This window comes from Callorhinus ursinus, unplaced genomic scaffold (assembly GCF_003265705.2).
Source record: "Callorhinus ursinus isolate GAN/ISIS: 27379988/994484 unplaced genomic scaffold, GSC_fseal_2.0 scaffold18, whole genome shotgun sequence".
Classification (NCBI taxonomy): domain Eukaryota; kingdom Metazoa; phylum Chordata; class Mammalia; order Carnivora; family Otariidae; genus Callorhinus; species Callorhinus ursinus.
In genome coordinates this window covers 18956570-18978496 of record NW_027397080.1, presented here as the reverse complement: position 1 = coordinate 18978496, position 21927 = coordinate 18956570, and the positions used below count along the sequence as shown (strand labels likewise).

General features: G+C 43.9%; 1 protein-coding gene across 6 annotated transcripts in view; it reads right to left on the bottom strand.

Moving 5' to 3' along the window:
* STPG1 (sperm tail PG-rich repeat containing 1) overlaps positions 1–21927 on the bottom strand; it is a 50874-nt gene that overhangs the window by 24099 nt on the left and 4848 nt on the right. For 5 of the 6 annotated variants that reach the window (XM_073903175.1, XM_025855668.2, XM_073903173.1 and 2 more), the window contains 4 exons: positions 21571–21711; positions 14226–14344; positions 4606–4707; positions 6–176 (listed from right to left, as the gene is read on the bottom strand). In XM_073903175.1, coding sequence (XP_073759276.1) covers positions 6–176; positions 4606–4707; positions 14226–14344; positions 21571–21664 — 486 coding nt within the window. In that variant the 5' untranslated portion in view covers positions 21665–21711. The remainder of the gene's footprint in view (positions 1–5; positions 177–4605; positions 4708–14225; positions 14345–21570; positions 21712–21927) is intronic. The other variant, XM_073903177.1, reaches the window with a different exon arrangement.

Sequence of the window (21927 nt, the reverse complement as noted above, 5' to 3'; positions counted from 1 at the left end):
CTTACATTGTACTGGTTTGGTGCAGGAGTTTCAAATTTGAGGACTTTTGCAAAGCTTGGCAACTGGAACATGCTGGAACAGGAATTACTGAAGTCTTTCTTTGAGACAAAACGTGATGGGATAGTGTATGCGTTAGCTGCAGGGTATTTAGAAATGATGGTGTCCAATCGGGCACGCTGCAAGGAGAAAGTCAAAGGAATCAGCACCCTCACATCATCTCTTGGCTCCGCAAGACAGATGTCAAAGGAATGGTGCCCAGCACTAGGTCTGAAAGCATTGTGTGAAAGCTGAAACTCCAGCAGGTAACAATGATAAACTGACCTCGGGCTTTGAGGATTTGCTCTTTGAGAACACAAGTTCTGACCTGTTTTAACTTCTGTAAACTAACTCAAATTATTCATCTTACATTTGGGACTTGGCAAAAATAATTTTGCCATAAACGCTTTGCCACCCAATCCCGTTTCAGGCCACTTACCCTTGACTCATCAGCTGTTGGGTAATTTATATGATGGGAAGCTTTAGACTTTCTTCCTCCAGCCAAGGCTTTCCTTCTGAGTAAAACTTCACATCTTGTTTCTAAGATTAAGTAATCTGAATTGCTTAAATAAGTTTGCTTCTAATGTCTTAAAGGCACAAGGGTCGATGGGGCTTGCTGTCCACCCATGCTTCCTACCTTCCACCTAATTGCTGATTTCTTTTTTTAGATTTATTTATTTATTTGAAAGAGAGAGAGAGCATGAGCAGGGGGAGGGGGAGAGGGAGAGGGAGAAGCAGGTTCCCTGCTGAGCAGGGAGCCTGACATGGGCTCAATCCCAGGACCCCAAGATCATGACCTGAGCCGAAGGCAGATGCTTAACCAACTGAGCCACCCAGGTGCCCCCTAACTGCTGATTGCATAGAACCCTACAATTTTTTTTTCTCTTTCAGTAAGACCAATCCTACTCCTTCCTGGAAGCCAAAATAAACTATTTTCAGTTAAAAAAAAAAAAAAACCCAACAAACAAGCAGAATCAATGTTTGCCAAATGAAAAGGGGCAAAAGCCATAGAAACTAGGTGATAACATCACTTTACCCTAGGATAGTATGGCATGTATTGGAGTCTGATAAAACAAACAAATTCTCATTATTTTATGGTTAAAAGCTTGGGAACATCGCCCTGGGTTTCCTCAGCTGGATAGGGGTCAACAACTACACAAGCACGGAAAGCAGGTGAGACTGTGGGAAGGCATTAACCCTCACCCTCACCAACTCCTCACCCCGTGCTCGGTGGTAATGGTTCTCAACATCGGGCGCCTGGGTGGCTCAGTTGGTTAAGCGACTGCCTTCGGCTCAGGTCATGATCCTGGAGTCCCGGGATCGAGTCCCACATCGGGCTCCCTGCTCAGCGGGGAGTCTGCTTCTCCCTCCGACCCTCCTCCCTCTCGTGCTCTCTATCTCTCATTCTCTCTCTCTTTCAAATAAATAAAAATAAAATCTTTAAAAAAAAATGGTTCTCAACATCTAGTCTATGGACCACTGATGGTATACGGGTAGATGTGCTCCCAGCGGCAAACATGTTCTTGTCCAGAGTCTCAGCTGTTCAGAGTCTAACCTGGGTTCAAGTCCCATGTCAGCCTTCTCCTAATTATCAGGATTCATTGATGTTCCCAGAAGTAAGATCACCCCAGCCCTCTATGCTCTTTGCCTTTGCATTATGGGCAATAGTTAACTGAGTGCTTTTCATGGGCTGTTGTGTTTAATCCTCTTGAAAAACCTGGGGAGTGGATATTATGATTATCATCTGCTAGTTGAAGGGTGGAACCAACATTATTACCAGTCAGCCCCCACTATGTGATATAGATTAGATATCCCATTCTAAAGAGGAAAAGTCAAAAGGAAAAAAGCAATACATGTTTTCATTTACAAGAGGAGCGGCTGATGAATGACTGTGGGATGTCCTAGTTCAAGGAGAATCACTACCCTCTCTCTCTCTGCTGCCCAATGGGATCTTTCCTTTTCACTTCCACAGAAGAAGGGTCACCACCCCCGGTGGTCCCATTTGTGGCATGTCTACCCTGACTCACCCAACAGATGAGGCAAGCACGTTTTTCTAAAGCACTATTTCCCGAAGTGTTCCCTGGCATACCAGTTCTATAAGTTAGTGTTGGTGGTGGCAGCAGGAAGAGAGTTCCAGAGCCAAATAAACTTGAGAAGCCTCATAGTGTGTTCCCATGTTGAAGATTCATGATACACACCATCATATTAAGTACCCTGAGAAGTCCTACCATAAACAAACCCAACTTGACTTACCCAGCCTTCCTGAAACTTAACTAGATCATAAAATCTTTTTGGCCTAGAATACCTATGAACATACTTATAGGGAAAAAATTGTTCTAATTGTTCATTTGAAGCCAAGTTTCATAAAGCATTGTGATAGAATTTGTCTCAGAATATAGCTGAAGTAACACTAACCCATACAACCCTCCCCACCCCTTGACTTTCTTTTAATTGCCAGGCCTGTGGGCTCCAATCTGGCTGCATGCTGGCATTTGTGAACCTCTCTCCAGCACCTACTAATTTTTCCAGAACCACTCCGGTCACCATGCAAATAGAGAAAGGCCATGAAAGTCTCCTCCCACCTGCCTAATTTAACCTTCCGTCAGCCTCATGAATAATCCTGGAGCAAAGATTTAGACTATATTAACGCAGCTCTTTAAATTATTTGGACTTAGCGAGATGACAGGTCCTCTCCAAAGGCTGGGTGTAGGGGTTCCAATAGTCATCAGGAAGTTTCTAGAATTTATTGATCCACAGAGTTTTTTGGTCAGCCTCACCTACAATCACACTCCTCCTGGCTCTACCAGTGTCAGTCAGGCAGCTCTTTCTCTGACGAGGTCTACTTTTCATACCCTCAGAGTCCTCAGATCCAGAAATGGAAGAGGTGCCAAATGTGAAAGTCACTGAGCGGGGGAAAGGCATGAAATTCACATCGGTGCAGGGAGGAAGTAGGTAAGATGTCGGGTCTCTTAACAGATCTCCATCGGCCACTGCAGGCTGGTTACAGGAACTTAAATGTCTATAAATATAAATTCCCATCCATCAAAGCAGGGAGGGAAAGCCTGCACAACTCCATGTCTGTTTCCTTTTGGGTTTGGTCTGAATTTTTTAAGGACCTGACAGGCCTGATTAGATTCCGTAATACTCGGACTTTCCCCTGAGCCTCTTCTCCAGATGGCCCAGCCTCATCGTTTGGAAAGTTACCGCGCACAAAGCCTAGTAGGGAATTGCTCGTGCGCTCTCATTCCGTCCCTTCTTTGGGACCAAGCAGAAATGGGCAGTGCCCCTCTACGGCCAAGAATTTCTCAGAGAGAAAACCTAGGAGGTGCCAGGAGGTCTTGTTTGTGACTCAGGTGGTAACACTCATAATATTTAACATGTTTACAATAGTCTGCAGTTTCAAAGAGCATTTCATTCATTGCGATTTGCCCAATGCCTCCAGGGAGTCTCCACTTTTATGAGGTAACCAGGACACAGAAGGGTGACGTGCTTGAGGCCACATCGAGAATCCTCTGCTGAGTCAGGCTTAGGTCTTAAGTCTTGTCTCCTGTGCCAAGACTTCGTGAGATGGCGCTGCTATTGCCGATTGCTTTCAGGTCCCTTTATTTGCAGAGCTTAGGGCAGAAAACGAGGCAGAGGCATAGCTGTTCTGTGAGCTCACCGGGGGCATGGTTGACTTCCATGTCTCCGCCGATGGGGAGCTAGCTCCAAAGTCAGCTCTGCCAAAATCAAATTCCAGTAAGTGGCTATATTCAGCGTGTCTTAAATGGATCCTTTGTGTGGTGTTTTGTTTTGTTTTGAAATCAGTTCCAGTGTCAGGCATTATAATACAATTTTGCAAGAGATTATTATAATTTTTAAAGGGACAGAGGGCATATGTGTTTTGTTGATGCTAGTTTGGGTTTGCTTTCTTTTTCACTTTCCTACCTCAGCTAATCTTAACCCCAGTTTGAGCCCTTTCCCTTGCTATATCTCTTCTTCTTGCCAATTTATAGATACTCAAATTAAGAACAAAAGAAAAAATCCTTGCCCAAGTCTAGTCAGGGACATTGGCACTTCATATAGCTCCTTGATTCTCAGAGCCATCCACAAAGATAAAGACCCACATCTTACAAAGAAGGGAAGTAGGGAGGGGAGGAAGATCACTCCATGTCAGCCTGTTGCCTGCTTTCTTTTTGCTCCCAGAAGATTTCTCAATAATTTGAATAACCCAGTTAGACGAAGTGGTGTAATACATCCTATTAGGGTGAGAACTTTTCCCTGGTGCCTAAAAATCTCAGGAAAACATCTGCCTAGTCCACTCCATGATGACAAAATTGATGTGGATGATCAGGTTCTAAATATCCCTCCAGCCTCTCTTCTCACTTTGGCAATGTGTAGCAGTGGGGGCATAATTACTTAAAGACACAGGCTCTAATTTACCTGCATGACACCTGAGGCAGCAGTTACTCTCCTAATTAGAACCACAGCCTTTGGGGAGAAGGGACCAGCTGTCCAATACATGTTTATGCAATGGATGGAGGAAATTACTGATCCACTAGTGGCCTTACTCAAGGAAGGGGTTCTCACCATAGACGGAAAAGTGCACGTCCCTTTCTTAGACAACGAAGCACTGTTGAACACTGGAGATTGGTGAATGACGTTGTAGAACCCCGGACCTGGGATGCTATCCTGAAAGGAAGAGAATGGGGTGTCATCGGGGTACATTCATTTCCACTGTACTTTTCCACAAGCTTTATATCCACTAACACTCAGCCTCATGGTAATCCTCCAGGCTAGGCATCACCACCACTTCATGGGTGATAGATAGTCTGCCTCCAGCATTGCCTAGCCTGCCCGCTCACTGTCTCGGTTACCAAGTGCTGGGGGTTGGAATTCCAGCCTGGGTCTGGGACCCCCAAAGCCCTGGCTCGCTCCACCACGCCGTCCTGCATTCCAGAAGAATGCTGTTGTTTTTTTCATGCCATTAGAGAAATGAGCACAAGATGGGATGCTCAGTGTGGCTGATATGCAAGTCAGTGTGTGCTGACTGGGGAAGCCAAGCCCAAGGTGAGGGAACGATGACAGATTTCACGTTAACCGCACCCACCTGACTCAGCTTCCTCACCAACCTTTCAGAAGAGAAATCAAGGAGTGTTTCTGTTTATAAAGCAAAATGAAACAAAAACAACCTTCATCCCAAACAAGACCATGTCTAATTCTCAAACAAAAAGAGGCAGGCTCATGAGGCTCAAATGCTAAACGATGCAGGTATGATAGGAATAAACAGAAGCTTGATTTTGAAGCTCATTTCTGCTTTTGTAGTTAATCGAGCTTTCATCTCATTTCCCATGCTAGTTACCAAGGGGAAGTATATGGTGACAGAAGTTGGCCAAGCAAGTGGCATGAAGTGACAAGGATGCTCCACTCTTGAGAGTTTACTGGGTGTCTACTTGGTGCCATGAGCTTTTTAAAGGTTGCTTCACTTAGTCCTCCGACGAGGAAGGGGTTACTGTCCCCATTTTACAGATGGAGACACTGAGGCCAGGGGAGATGAATTTTCCCAATATCCCACTGCCACAAGTGGCAGTACCTGAATTCAGTGCTAAGGACATGATAAACACAAACTCTCTGCAATGGGGGTGTTATCAAATCTCTCCAACCTCTGCCCCCGAGGGTCATCCTGCCTCCACCATCCCTACTACGTTCCTCAGGGCAGAAAGAAAGCCTAAGGTGCCACCAGGGCCTTCTAGGACTTTCCAGTCTGGCCTGAGCAGTGTCTGATTATGGTTTAATATAGGGGATAGAGCCATCAGTGAGATTAACAGCTTCCTCTGTGCTGAATTTTAAACGCAGTAGATTCTTTGAGCGTTGCTCAAAGCAGGTGGGTGCAGGGCACTGACTCCCACTTTGTAGGTGATGATGATCTCAGGTGCACAGAGTGGGGACTGATCACCAGGGAGAATGGGGCAGACCATGAGATGGGCGGCAGAACCAGGGGTGCACCAGCGCCCTAGGCCAGGTTCAGAGGACATCAGCACATGGGAGCAGATTCAAGGAGCTACAGGGAAACCCAGAAGAGATTTTTCTAGGGGGCTGTTCGTGGGGCTAGCATTTATTTATTGAGTGGCCGCTCACTGTGTGCCAGGCACTGTTCTGAGTACTTTACATGCAGCAACTCATTTAATCCCCATTTTAATTAATTAATTAACTATTAATTAATTAATTTTAAAGGACTTTATTTATTTGACAGAAAGAGAGCACAAGCAGGGGAGCGAGTGGGAGAGGGAGAAGCAGACTTCCTGCTGAGCGCAGAGCTGGATGTGGGGCTCCATCTCAGGACCCAGAGATCATGACCTGAGCCAAAGGCAGACGCCTAACCCACTGAGCCACCCAGGCATCCCTTAATCCCCATTTCATTTTATTTTATTTATTTATTTTTAAAGATTTTATTTATTTATTTGAGAGAGAGAGCACAAACTGGGGGAGGGGCAGAGGGAGAAGGAGACTCTCCACTGAGCAAGGAGCCCAATGTGGGGCTTGATCCCAGGACCCTGGGACCATGATCTGAGCCAAAGGCAGACACTTAACCGACTGAGCCACCCAGGCGTCCTTTAATCCCCATTTTAAAGACGGGAAGACAGGGCCAAAAGAGATAAAGCCCAAGGTCACATGGCTAGTAACTGTCAGGGCCAGAATTTGAACCCAGGTGGTCTTAGTACAAAGCCTACTCTTTTTTTTTTAATTGAGATATAATTGACACATAACATTATATTAGTTTTGTGTGTACTGCATGATTCGATATTTGTACACGCTGGAAAGTGATCGCCACAGTAAATCCAGTTAACACCTGTCACCATACACAGTTGCAGCATTTTTGCCTTCTGATGAGAACTTTTAAGATCTACTCTCTTAGCAACTCCCAAAATGCAATCCAGCATCACTAACTGGTCACCATGCTGTACGTCACATCCCCCTGACTTATTTGATAACTAGAAGTTTCTGCCTTCTGATTCCCTTCACCCATTTTGCCCCACCACCACCAAACATACAGAGTCTACTCTTACCCACTAAACCAAATTGATTTTCAAATGAGAATGTGTAAGATAAAAAAGAAATCCCACAGAGTTTTGAATCAGGAAATTTTCGTCTCAGTGCTGCGACTAGCTAAGTGACCTGGAGCAAGTCATGTCACTGGGCCTCAGTTTCTTCATTTGTAAATGAAAGACATCGGACTCAATGCCTTTGGGTGCCTCTTAGTTTCGCAAGAGCCCCTAAATCAAGGGGGAGCTGAAGCAGGACACATCACCATGACTCTCCCAGGTTTAAACAGTGAACAAGGAAGACGTGCATCTCTGGCTTCCAGTCCCCTCACACACTCAACACGGCCATCAGCTCACACACATTTTCTGGACACCTGCATGTGCCTGAGGAGCTAGAGTTGCCCAATAAAATACAAGGCGTGCAAGGCTGCTCCCTCCCACCCTGCCCAGTTAAATTGGAATTTCAGATAAACCGTGAAAAGCTATTTGAGTGTAAGTATGTCCCATGCAATATTTGGGCCATACTTATACTAAAATAGTTGTTTGTCATTTATCTGAAATTCTAAATTAACTGGAAGTCCTGTGTTCTTTTGCTAAATCCGGCAACCCCACTGGACCTTGATCACGTTTTAATTTCGCTGTGTTGCAAACTGGTTTGAGTCCAGGCCAAATATGAAGAGGGCTGGCACCTCTTAGCCTGGAGGGAGAGAGGGCTGCCTGTTGAGATGTCCAGGCAGCAGTATGTCAGAGCTGGCCCATGGATGGCAGCTTGAGAGGGTGACTGTTAGAATGTCAGAGATTTTGCTAGTGGTAGCTTGAAAGCAAGGTGGGAGTATTTACACCCCAGAAATTGGCAAACGCTATAAATCAGAACTTTCCTTTGTGGAGGGGAGAGCTGGTTTACCAGCACACCACTACCTTCACACAACATGCAGGTAGGTTTCTAAGCTCCTCGGAGGGAAACCTCCAACTGCAGAGCCTTCAGGACTTCTCCGGCAACTGCTAGACGGGCTGGTGAATGGCTGGCTGGGAGGGCAATAAAAATCCAGACCTTTCACCTCTGGGATAACAGTTCCGATGACTAACCTTTTGTGACTTCGTGAGTTTAGGCCTCTCAGTGCAGATCCCAGGAAGAAGAACCCAGGTGATTGCACCTGGGGTGAACTTAGCCACCCTTGGTTTCTTGGCCAAGACCACCCCAGAGGGCAAAAACCAATAAACCAACAAAGCAAAAATGGGTGTGGGGAGGGAGAAGGGAAAAGAACGATTTAACTCAGCTCTACAGCCCTCCTGCCCAGTGCCCAGGGGATGATGTGGATGCCATACTGTTGTCTCCCGGGCCTGCCCCACCGTGTGAGGATTAAATGAATCGATACACAGTGCCAGTGTGTGGCTGCTACTCTTGGCATTGCCTGCAATGGAGCCAAACCTTCCCATGGGGGTTAAAGACCTTGAGACTGGGACTGACCAAGGGAGGACTGGCTGATGTGCTCCCACCCCTCGACCCAACACGCATCTGGGTGACATTTGGTTGAAATGCACTTTGAGAGCCCTTTTGAAAGATTAGAGTCCCAAATGGCAGCCCCTGCAGGTGCCAAGGGTGGAACAAAGGTCTACGTTCACTTGATCCTGGGATAGGTTAGACAGGTAATTGAAGAGGAGGCAACAGGGAACAGGGCATGTATCTCCTCCCCCCAGATATGTCCATAGGTTATAGGAAGCCTGGCATCCACTGGCTTGGAGCCAGGTACATAGCCTGATTTCAGAAATTCTGTCCAATTAATACTCTCAAATCAATGGTTTGTCAAACTGTTTCTTGGCTTGGGAAATGTCGTCTCTGTTGGATCATTGGCTAAAGACCCCACTAGAGCTGCCTTTTGACTCTTCAAAGATACTCCACCTTGCTTTGGTTTCTTTTGGGGGCTGGTGAGCTGGCATTTCTCAGGAGTGCACAAGAAGAATGACAACTGGGGGTCTGCTGAAGGGCTTAGAAGTATCTAACAGAAGGCGGACATGTCTGAGATGGAAGCAGAGGCTTGTGCTGTGGTTAATCCACCGGTAAAACCACACAGGGACTTAGGGCTCTTGAGGGAACAATTTCTTCTTACAAATGCCTCTAGTCTTAAGGTCTCAGGACAATGTGTCCATCGACCCTGTTGCCTTCCTTGAAGCCAGAAAGCTTTTACTCAGGTTGGCCAAAGTGATGAGGACTGCACAGTGGGAGATCTGGCATCTGCCCCCAGGGCACGTCCCCTCCCCAGACCTCAGGCCCCTCATCTGTGAACCTGCAGGGAGGCGCGTGGGGGTGTCGAGATCTGTGGTGTTCAGACCACATTCCTGTTGTCCACCAGAGAGCCCAGGAAAGGGGGCTGGAGTTGGCAGCAGCTTTGAGCAGTCTTTACCTGGCCCACCAGTGGCCTTCAGCACGAGACACTGTCACAGAAAGGGCCCTTCTGCGGAGCCCAGGGATTCCAGGTCGCTGAAGCCCTTCTGGTTCAACCTGTCTGACTCTGAGATGTGCCCCTTGTAAGACGCCCTTCCCCCTTCTTGCCTTCCCTCCTTCCCTGCCTCACCCCACATCTATTTCTGTCTGGCATCAAGTTTCCGCACCTCTGGTCACGGCTGAAAAGGGAGAGAGGCAGCGAGCATACTCCACACGAGAAAACACCACTGTTTTGTTCAGAATGGGGGAGGGTGTCAGCAGTGAAAGGTCCCTGGGAGCCCGAAGGGAGCAAGCAGGGAAACGGGATGAGGTCTCTTGAAGAGATTGTTTCTTTGTTCCTCAGATAAGTTTGGGGGAGCCAAGGCAGCAGGACACCGGCCACCTGACAGATGAAAACGGGCACCAGCTGTTTGCGCACAGCTGGCGCAGCGGGCTGGGCTGGAAACACAGACAAGAGAAGCCAAACCCGCATTTTTGAAGCATTGGTTACTGTGGGTATTGTCCCTGAGAGCACACCTGCTTCTCTTTTTCAGAGCCCTCCTCTTGCTCAAATCTGATGTCAGCTTATTAGCAGCCCCTGGAAGTCCCGAGTGGCATATCGGCAAGAACTCAACTCAACAAACATATGCGGAAGGCCACGGCGGACCAGAGCCCAGGCTAAGGCGCAAGGATGCAGCACGACCTGTTAGCAGCTCACATGTTCCAGGAATGGGATGGAGGGTCCCGGCGTGCACACCTACTACCATCAGGCCAAGCAGAAGGTGCCTGGGGGCACGAGAGTGGCTGTCAGAGCACAGAGGAGGGTGTTCCTGCTTCCGTCCCCAGGAGACACGGGGAACGGTGTCTGGAACCAGAAGCTGCCGCCTGCATCCTTCAGGTTCTGCCTCACCCTGGCTGTGCAAGTCACTCAACCCTCTTTGTGTCTCTGGGTCATTATGTGAAAAGCGGAGATAATGATGAGACTCAGCTCACAGGGTTATTATGGGGATTAAATGAGTTAATAAATGCAAAAGTCTTCGAGGGGTGCCTGGCATGCCGTCAGTGCCAGCCAAGTGTTTATTTCCAGGAACAGGGACTGCAGACTCCTTAGGAAGGCGTGCTGGTGACCCACAGGGCGACGTCTGGCTTCCAGAGCAGAAAGGTCAGGCAGAGCCCGTTGTGGTTCAAACACACAGCTGAGTGCACACTTGGGCTAATTATCCCCTTGAACATGGTGGCCCCTGCAAACTGAACTTCCTTTCACTTAAATCTCCTTGACATGTAAAATATCCCTGGTTCAGTGCCTTGTCACATTAGTGAGTGAAACAGTATTAATTTTATTTCATCACAAATTAAACATGGGCCTGCTTACCATTTGGAAAGGTGGATTTACTCTCAAGCTACATATAAAAATTAATATGTATTTTTAAACTGTGCCCATCTAGAGAATACAGTGCCCTATGCTACCAGCATTCATTCATTTGAGCCTGGAAGGGGTAAGTCAGGTTTAGAATCATGGAACGGTAATCCCCGGCCAGGGCCTAACTATTATAACATCCTTGCTCTCAAAATGATGTGAAGACATCATTAGTGTTACATGGCTTGGAAAGCAGTGACCACCATCCAGAAAGGAATTAGAAACAGGGTGGTGGAGGAAGAAAACGTCCATCGGGTTCCTGGGCTCTGTTCCGTCCCACATGAGGCATGTCTCTTCATGCACACGGAGTCACCAGCACATCTGTAAATAATCATAAGTTGTGCAGGGAAGCAGACTTCATTTCTAGCAGCGCAAATTGCCAGTCAAGATGCCGAGCTCTGTGAAGGGCTCTTTGTACCCAGGACTCGGGGTTGTATGGGGCACGTGAGCTGGGCAGTGTTTCCCCACAACGTTAGACCCATAAGGTGAGTGCACATTTCCCAAGACACCAGTTCTCTGTGTTAAAGATGTTAAATGGGTCACAGAACTAATATGAGGATACAACCAAATTATGAGATCAGGCACAGGGTGTGGACGATTAATGTTCTAAGAAGGGTGGTGAAACACCAGAGTTTTAAAATCTGTTTTTAATTTGTATTGCCTCACTAAATTACTGGGTGATGTTAAACAACATCTTTAACTTCTCAATGTCCGCTTCCCTCAAGAAAAATGAGAATAATGAGCATGGAACGAGAATATTTTTTTTCTCCTTTTATAGCTTCAAGAACCTAAAAAATTATATAGTCCAAATCTTCCTTATGTTTCAGATGAGGAAACTGAAGCTCAGAAAAGCCAAGTGATGGGGGCGCCTGGGTGGCTCAGTCGTTAAGCGTCTGCCTCCGGCTCGGGTCATGATTCCGGGGTCCTGGGATGGAGCCCCGCATCGGGCTCCCTGCTCGGCGGGAAGCCTGCTTCTCCCTCTCCCACTCCCCCTGCTTGTGTTCCCTCTCTGTCTCTGTCTCTCTCTGTCAAATAAATAAATAAAATCTTAAAAAAAAAAAAAAGAAAAGAAAAGCCAAGTGACCAGTCTAAAGGCACAGAGCTCTTTAAGGGGGCAGAACGCAGGGAAACTGATTTACGGATCCCATGCTCTTGCCACAAAATTATTTACATACTTATTTACAGAAGGCTTTCAAGTACTTAAAACTTCCACATTGTCAAACCAACGTGGCTCCATTTGGAAAGTGCGAATCAAATTTCTGAACGATTTTTTTCTATATTTGATGCTGCCTGTAGCTTTGGCAGGCTGCCACCTTGGTTCCTTCCGCGAAAACTTTTCTGAAGAGCCATACTAGCTGGAAAGCTACCTCGAAACACTGGCCCATTCGGTTTCTGGATTTGAGTCGTCAGAACTAGATCATGTAGGATGGTGCCTACGCTCATTGCTTGACATCTTTCCCTCTCTTGAGCTTGGGCTGTTTTGCTGAGGTCTATTCAGAAACATACGTGCTGACTTTCATAAATCAAATGTGTGGCTTCACAGGCCACAAAAGGGGGTGTGGTAGTGTGTGGAAAGAACACGAGGCTTTGGAGTGAGCTAGACCTGGGTTTGAGGTCTAATTCTTTCCATGTTGATTCAGCAAATATTCATGTAGGGCCTCTTATATGCCAAGCCCTGTGCTGTATGACCTTGGGTGGGTCATTTAACTTTCCTAAGCCTCAATTTCCTCTCCTATTAAATTAAGATAATAAACCCTTCCTTTCAGCATTGTTCTGAGGATTAGAGATATGGTCTAAAAATGACTGCACACATAGAAGCCATCAGTAAATGGTGGCTGCTATTATTTTTATTGGAATTGCAAGTGTTCCAGAGATGGAAAATATATCATCACGGGCTTGACAAATAAGACACCAAACAGAAGAGACAGAGAGACAGAGGGACAGTTAAAACACACAGAAACTAGGGGGAGAAGAGAGAAAACTCCTGAACAAATACCTTATTTATCATCTTTGGGAAAAACCGTCAAGTAATTAAAAATGTGTTGGGGGGGGGCGCCTGGGTGGCTCAGTTGGTTAAACCGCTGCCTTCGGCTCAGGTCATGATCCCAGGGTCCTGGGATCGAGCCCCACATCGGGCTCCCTGCTCATGCAGGAAACCTGCTTCTCCCTCTGCCTGCCACTCCCGCTGCTTGTGCTCTCTCCCTCTCCCTCTCTCTCTCTCTCTCTCTCTCTCTCTCTCTCTGTCAAATAAATAAATAAAATCTTTAAAAAAATTTTTTTAAATAAAAAAATAAATGTGTGTGTGCGTGTGCACATACACATACTATATTCTTTATTATTTGCTTTCTTAGAATCCTAAAATGTTAGAAGTGAAAGGAACTTAAGCATTCTCTTGTTCAGCATTCTTGTTTACAAAGCAGGAACAGGCCTAGGGGCAAAGGGGCTTGCTGAGCAACCGTCCCAAGTCCTTCCTGACTCACTTGCCTTCAAAATCTACATCTCCTCCTTCCCTCTCCGGCATCTTGGCAAGGTTATGGGATCAAAAACATTTTCAGAATGCAGCAAAAGGTAGCTGAAGATGATGACTCCTTCAAAAAAATGTTATTCTAAAGATCTTGGTTAAATGAATGAAGGAATGAAGAATTTTAAAGACTCTATGGACGTCTGTGAGGTGCTTCAGCCCCCTGCTGGTGAAAGAGGAGAAGGTTAGACCCTTGGCCTTTAGCCAATGAAATCCCAAGCTGCCTGAGGCTCAGGAGCCAAGCAGAATTTTCCAGATGGAAGAGGAAAAGGGACATAGAAATATGTGGGGAAGAGGGTGAGGATGGAGGAAAAACAGGAACAGTAATAATACACTGTTAAAGGAAGTTTTTTAAAAGAGGAGGGCCTTCATCACAAAGGCAATTTTAATTTGACTCTTTTATTTTTACTAGTATGTTATTTGAAGAAAACCTCATTATTTCCTCTCCTGTCAGAAGGAGTGAAGCTGGGGGAGACGGGAGAGAAAAGGATTTTTACCTTTTACTTCATATACCGGCAATTTTTGAATTTTATATTTTTATAAGAAATTTTAAAATACATTTCTTCTTAAAACTTTGTTGGGGGTTCAGTGTGGCACCGGAAGTCCAGACACTGTTGTTCTCCCTGAATTTAATACCTTCCCAACTCATTCTTGTAACTCAGAGCACTGGATTCTAGAGGAGGCTGTGGCTCCTTGGGTGACACTGCCCTCTACTGGTCACAGGGGCAACAGCACCAGCCCAACTGGTGCGCCTGTCCCGCGACGCTCAAACCCAAACTAAAAGAGACTCTAAGACGATGTCATTACCTTTTTATAATAAAATCTCTTCGCTTGACTATTGAATCCCTTTTTCTCTGATTCCGGAATTGTTGAAGTCTGACTTTTAAAAGGGATGGAGGGTTGCGTTGGATATGCAGCAGTAAAACCTACCCAACAAAAACAAAATGAAAATCAGCCCAGAGAACTGACAAATGTAGCAAACAAAGAGCACTTTAAAGTTTTATTTTGTTTTATTTTGTTATTTTTTTAAGACTTTATTTTTAACTAATCGCCACACACAACCTGGGGCTTGAACTCACAACCCCAAGATCAAGAGTCTCATGCTCTACCAACTGAGCCAGCCAGGCAGCCCTTAAAGTTTTATTTTTTTTAAGATTTTATTTATTTATTTAACAGAGAATTAGAGCCAGAGAGCACAAGTGGAGGGAAGCTACCTGCACAAAAGCAACCCTCTTGAGGAAGACAACCAGAAAAATAAGATTTTTAAAAAACCACTCTGGATAATTGAACTTCCATTTCCAGCCAAAACGGGACTGGATTTGCCCTCCTAGCTGTGGAAATAGAAGTTAAACATGGACAAAATATATGAAACAATGGTTTTCCGGGCACTGGACATCAAGCCACAAAGGATGGGGATCCCTGAGAAATGGGAAGCAAATGGGTCAGCAGTAAGATTGCCCCCAGCTTACGGCCTGGAGAATTTTCCAGGCCACAGCCCAGGAAGGAGGAATCCAGGCAGTCCTCTTGAGTTGAGGAAATGAATCGGGAAGCCCAGAAAGACCAGTCTTCTCGAGTTCACAAAGCCGAGAACCAGAGTAGAGAGCAACACAGAGAAAGAGTTCTGGAGACCTGCACGGGGTTCCCCTCAGGTAGTTTCCTAGGTATTGATCAGGATACACACATGACAACACTACCCAAGGTTGGGGAAAAAAATCAACCGAAAGAATTAAGTGAACAATAACACCTGAACACAGGTACAGGAATAGCCCCTATTCCCACAAATCAGAATGGAAAGCTTTATAATTCCTAGAACATAGAGTATGCAGAGAGTTTTGCCTCACAAATAGAGCAAAATTACCCCTAGACTAAATGCTGCTGCCCGGGTTCCAGATAATAACACTTAACCGCCAGACTTGAAAAAATCCACCTGTTTCCAAGTAACTTAACTGCAGAAAAAAAGCACAAGAATTTATAGGACTACAAAAGGATCCAGCACCCAACAAATAAAATGAAAAATATATGGTGTTCAATTAAGAATTAATAGGCACGCAAAGATGAAAAAATGCAATTCATAATGAGAAGATAATCAATCAAAACCAAAATTTAATTTATAAAAACAGGCAGCAGGTGAGATTAGGCCAAAGGCCAAAGTTTGCCAACTCTTGCTCTAAAGCAGCCACTAAGAAAACACTGCAAAAAGTTATTCCTTTTTTTTTTAGAGTAATGTCTACACCCAACATGGGGCTCAAACTCACAACCCCGAGATTAAGAGTTGCATGCTCCACCCACTAAGCAAGCCAGGTGCCAACAAAGGGGATAAAACAGAAATAAAAACAAAAAATAGAAAATAGAAACAGAAAAAAATACTCAATGCAAAATATGACAGAAAAAGTAAAAATGGAACAGATGGGACAAAGAGCAAACAAGCCGCAAGATGCTAAACTTAAACCTACACAACAATATTCACATTAAATTTCAAAAAAAAATCCCAATCAAAAGACAGATGGTCAAAAGGGATAAGAAAGAAAGACCTAACTATATGCTGCCTACAAGAAATATACTTTAGGGGCGCCTGGGTGGCTCAGCTGGTTAAGGGTCTGACTCTTGATTTTGGCTCAGGTCATGACCTCAAAGTCCTGGGATCAAGCCCAGCATTAGGCTCTGCGCTCAGTGCAGAGTCTGCTCGTCCCTCCCCCTCTGCTCCTCCCCCCACTTGCACGCTCTCTCTCTAAAATAAATAAAATCTTGGGCTCCTGGGTGGCTCCTGGGTGGTTCCTGGGTGGCTCAGTCGTTAAGCGTCTGCCTTCGGCTCAGGTCATGATCCCAGGGTCCTGGGTTTGAGCCCCATCTCAGGCTCCCTGCTCAGCCGGAAGCCTGCTTCTCCCTCTCCCACTCCCCCTGCTTGTATTCCTGCTCTCACTATCTCTGTCTCTGTCAGATAAATAAATAAAATCTTAAAAAATAATAAAATAAAATCTTAAAATATATATATATATGTACATACTTTAAATATATCCCAGAAATAGGTTAAAAATAAAAGAATGGGAAAAGATACACTATGTTAACACTAATCAGAAGAAAGCTAGATATTAATATCAGGCAAAGCAGATTTCAGAGTAAAAAATATTACCTGCAATAAAGAGGGTCATTTCATAATCAAATAGGGGTCAATTCTTCAAGAGAATATAACAGGCCTAAATGCTGATACACCCAATTACAAGAAATACAAAATACATGAAGTAAAAACTGACAGTACTACCAGAAGAAATAGAATATTCCACAATTATAGTCAGATTTAAAAGTTCCTCCCTCAATAATTTAAATAAGTAGATAGAAGATCAGTTAAAGATCAGTAAAGATACACAAGACTTGAGGGCGCCTGGCTTAAAAACAAAATTAAAAAAAAAGATATATGACTCGAACAATACTGTTACCTAACTTGACCTAATTGACATTTATAGAACACTCTACCTATCAATTTTTTATAATCTATCCCAGAAGATTGAAGAGGATAAGACATTTCCTAATCCATTCCAGGAGGCCAGCATCACCCTAATACCAAAATGAGACAGAGTCATGGTGGGCAGGGGAGAACCACTACAGATCAATAACCCTCATAAACACACATGCAGAAATTCTTAGAAAAATTTTAGTAAATTAAATCTAACAGTATACAAAAAAAAAATACATCATGACCAAGTGGAGTTGATCTCAGTAATGCAAAGGTAGGTTAACGTCTGAAAGTCAATGTCATTCACTATATTGATCAACTGAAAAAGAGAAAATCATATGATCATCTCAGTAGATGCAGAATGGAATCATGTAGCATGTATTCTTTTTTGTCTGGCTTCTTTCATTCAGCATAATTATTTTGAGATTCATCCATGTTGTTGAAGTACCAATGCTTCATTGATTTTATTGCTGAGTAGTATTTCATTGTATAGAAATGTGACAATCAATCCACTGCTGATGGAAATTTGAGTTGTTGCCAGTTTGGGGATATTACAAATAAAAGCTGTTATTTACATTCCAATATAAGTCTTCTGAGTGGACATACACTTTCATTATGTATGTATATATATATATATACACACACACATATATATGTATATAAATATAATATTCATATTATACATTACCCATTTCTCTTGGGTAAATACTCGGGAGTGGGATGGCTGGATCAAATGTTTAACTTTTTTGTTTTTTTTTAAGATCCTATTTATTTGAGAGAGAGAGTGTGCACAAGCAAGGGGAGCAGCAGAGGGAGAAGCACGCTCCCCAATGAGTAGGAAGCCCAACGCAGGACTTGGACCTGAGCCAAAGGCAGACGATTAACTGACTGAGCCACCCAGGTGCCCTCAAATGTTTAACTTTTAAAAAGAAACTGCTAAACTCTTTCCCGAAGTTGTGCCTTTGTACGTCTCCACTATTAGTGTATGAGAGTTACTATTCCTTCACATCCTCATCCACAATGAGCAGGCTTCTTCATTTCAGCCATCCCATGGGCTGTGTAGTAGTATCTCATTGTGGTTTCCATTTGTAATTTCCTAATGACTAATGATCTGAGCATCTCTTCATATGCTATTTCCCAACTGCATATCTTTTTTTGGTGAAGTATCTGTTGAGTAGATACAGAAAGCATTTCATAAAATCTAATGTCTTTTTAGGATAAAGAAAAAAAAACCTAGCCAACTAGGAATAGAAGCAAATTTCCTTAATCTGATAAAAGCTATCTATGCTAAAGCCTATAGCAAACACAATACTGAATAGTGAAACATTAAAAGCTTTCTCCTGAGATAGATAAACCAGGAGACTGTTGTCACTCTTCTTCTTAATACTGTCCCAAAGGACTCCAACCAGTACAAGAGTCAAGAAAAATAAATAAAAATGTATGGATCAGAAAGGAAGAAATAAAGCTGTCATTATCCACAGATGACAAGATTATACATGGAAAAATTTGAGGAGAATCTATACACAACCTATGAGGGGTAATCACTGAATTTAGTAAGGTCGCTAGAATCAAGGTCAATATGCAAAAGTCAATTTGTTTTATTTCTATATTAGGATACAATTAGAAAAGGATATTAAAATATTACCATTTGTAACAGCATAAAAATCAAATGCCCAGACATAAAGAAGATACACATGATCTGTACATAGAGATCTGTAAAACGTTTTTGAGAAAAATTAAGAAGATCTAAATAAAAGAAATGCACATGGATGGGAGAACTCAATATTGTAGAGATGTAAATTATCCCTAAATTCATTGCTAGAATCAATGCAATCCAAACCAAAATGACAGTATGGATTTTTATCTTTAGGACATTAATGAGTTGATTCTAAAATTTATATGGAAATGCAATGGGGCCAAGAATCATCAAGATAAGGTACAAAGTTGAAAGATTTCTACTAGTAGATTCAAGACTCGTTATAAAGTTACAGTAATTAGGGGCACCTGGGTGGCTCAGTTGGTTAAGCAACTGCCTTCGGCTCAGGTCATGATCCTGGAGTCCAGGAATCAAGTCCCACAGCGGAGCTCTCTGCTCAGCGGGGAGTCTGCTTCTCCCTCTGACCCTCCCCCCCTCATGCTCGCTCTCTCTCAAATAAATAAATAAAACATTTAAAAAAATAAAGTTACAGTAATTAAGACAGTGTAGTATTTGAAAAAAAAAAAGTGTAGTATTTGACCTGAATAAAGAATCCAGAAGTAGCCCTGCATATACATGGACACTTGATTTATAACAAAGGCAGATCTGCAGAATAGTAGAAAAAGAATGGCCTTTCAATAAATGAGTTTCTAGAAGAAATTATTTGGGGCTAGGCAAAGATTTCTCAAATAGGACAGACACACACTAAAAAGGAAAGGATGGATAAATTGGGCTATATTAAAATTAATACCTTCTGTTGCTTAGCACACCATTAAGAATGGAAAGGAAAGTCACAGATTGAAAGAAGGTATTTACTCTCCCTGTAGCTGACAAATTGACTCATTTCTAGAATGGCTTAAAGAACTCTTGGGGTGCCTGGGTGGCTCAGTCATTAAGTGTCTGCCTTCGGCTCAGGTCGTGATCCCAGGGTCCTGGAATCGAGCCCCGCATCAGGCTCCCTGCTCGGCGGGAAGCCTGCTTCTCCCTCTCCCACTCCCCCTGCTTGTGTTCCCTCTCTCACTGTGTCTCTCTCTGTCAAATAAATAAAATCTTAAAAAAAAAATCCAATAAAATTAAGGGCAAAAAACTTGAACAATCACTGCTCCAAAGAGAATATTCTAAAGGTCAACCAACGTATGAAAAATTGCTCAATCTCATTGATCAAAGAGCAACACAAATTAAAACCATTGTGTGCAAAAGATGCCAGTGATGATGTGGAGCAATTGGAATTCTCATACGTTGCTTGTAAAGAAGTAAAATTGGCAAAAGTGCTTTGGAAAAATGGCGGTATCCACCAAGCTGATCATAAACACATCCTAGGACCCATCGATTCTACTCTGAGGTATTGATGATATACATACATTACACATATGTCCCCAAAACATGTACGAGCCTAGTTAGAAGAACTTTTATTCATAGTAGCCCCAAACTGGAAACAACCCAAATGTCCTTCAATAGTAGAATGGATAAATTGTGCTGTATTCAAACAGAGAAAAACTTAATAGCAACAAAAACAAACTATTAACTGATATATGAAACATGAAGCTAAATGTTCATATTGTATGATTCCAATTTATCTAAAGTTCAAAACAGAGTAGGGGCTCCCGCATGGCTCAGTGGGTTAAGCACCTGGCTCTTGATTTAGGCTCAGATCATGATCTCGGGGTCATGAGATCAAGCTCGCCCCCACCCCCACGGGCTCCAAGCTCAATGGGGAGTCGGCTTGGGATTCTCTCTCCCTCTGTCCCTCCCTCCCCACCTTGCAGGTGCACTCTCTGTCTCTCTAAAATAAATAAATAAATCTTTTTTTAAAAAAGTTCAACAGGCTAAAGTAATTAATGATATTAGAAGTCAGGATAGCTGTAGTATTTATTTTCACAGAGAAGGGGTAGCGACAAGACAGGGCTTTTGGGATACTGCTGAGATTCTATTTTCTTGGTCTGAGAGAGTGATTCTATCGGTTGTATTTTCATTGTGAATATTCATTAAGCTGTATAATTATGATTTGTGTACTTTTTCTGAATGCTTCAATTTTTAAAAGTATTAAAGAGCACAAAATCGAAGGATGGGAGGAAGAAAGAAAGGTCCGGCTCTGGGTTGGAGAGTAGCAGGGACTCTAGAAGTGTACCAGAGAGGGGGAAATACCCCAAAAGAAAGAAAAAGTGGTGGAGTAAGGATCTTGGAATGAGGTTTCCAGCCCCAGTAAGGATTCCGAAAGCCCAGGTGTGGTCCAGAATTAGCGCATACCAACAAAACCAAAGGGAGCCTGGGGGCTGGGACAGTAGAGCTCTCCCCCATGTGGATGGATGACCAACGACCCGAGTGCTCCTTCCCCTCCCCCACGCAGCCATCACACCACCTCTTTCTACTGAGAAGGATCCAAAAGTTGAAACAAGGAGGACATAGGGTTTGTACCCATAATGGCTGGAGTTCAACTTGCCACCCAACCCAGCAGCGTGGGCGGCTTGCATTAATTTTAGGAATCGAGAAAGTAAGATCTCTTTACACACCTAAGTGCGAGGACTGAAATTCTTACCAGATACCTAGAAATAACAAGTGTGGGGAACAAACTTCTTCCTACTTCCCCTCTCATCCTTTCTTTTCAGTTTCTTCCCAGTCATCACCCTAGAAGCAGTGAGGAGCCACCAAAGCCATCTATCTGGTATGTCTTAAGGATGGCCTTGTGGGTATGACGCAGAATTTACAATATTCCTCTAAAATGTGTTCTTATGTGCCAAAAAGTACATATGTCAAGAGTTCTCAGGACGCCTGGGTGGCTCAGTCAGTGAAAGCATCTGCCTCCGGCTCAGGTCATGATCTCAGGGTTCTGGGATGGAGCCCCAAGTCCTGCTTCCTGCTCAGCGGGGAGCCTGCTTCTCCCTCTCCCTCTGCCCCTCCCCCCCACTCATGTTCTTTCTCTCTCTCTCAAATAAATAAGTAAAATCTTAAAAAAAATAAGAGTTCTCTCCTCCCCTCAAAGATATCTGTTAATAAATTCACAAGACCTTTCTGTAATTTGTTGGCACGGCTGGAACATTTTTTGTCAGGGTGTTGGTCTTTGTGTGTCGAGTTAACCATCTTAGCAAAGTTCTGTGACATGTTCCATTTGTTTGATGAAAAACTCTACGACATGTTCTTCTAAGTACCTGGAACAGCAAAATACAGCATTTGTAGGGATCATCTCACGTTCTCGTTAACTATGTTGATTGGGTTCTGTTCTATCTGCAGAACAGACTGAGCAATCTTCTGGGTAGAGGCTGGGATTTACCTAGTCCTATGACCCTAACTCCCAAGCACATTGCACTGCCTGTAATAGGAATTCTGTAAGTGTTCATTGTTGATGTTGCTTACAGAGTTACTGA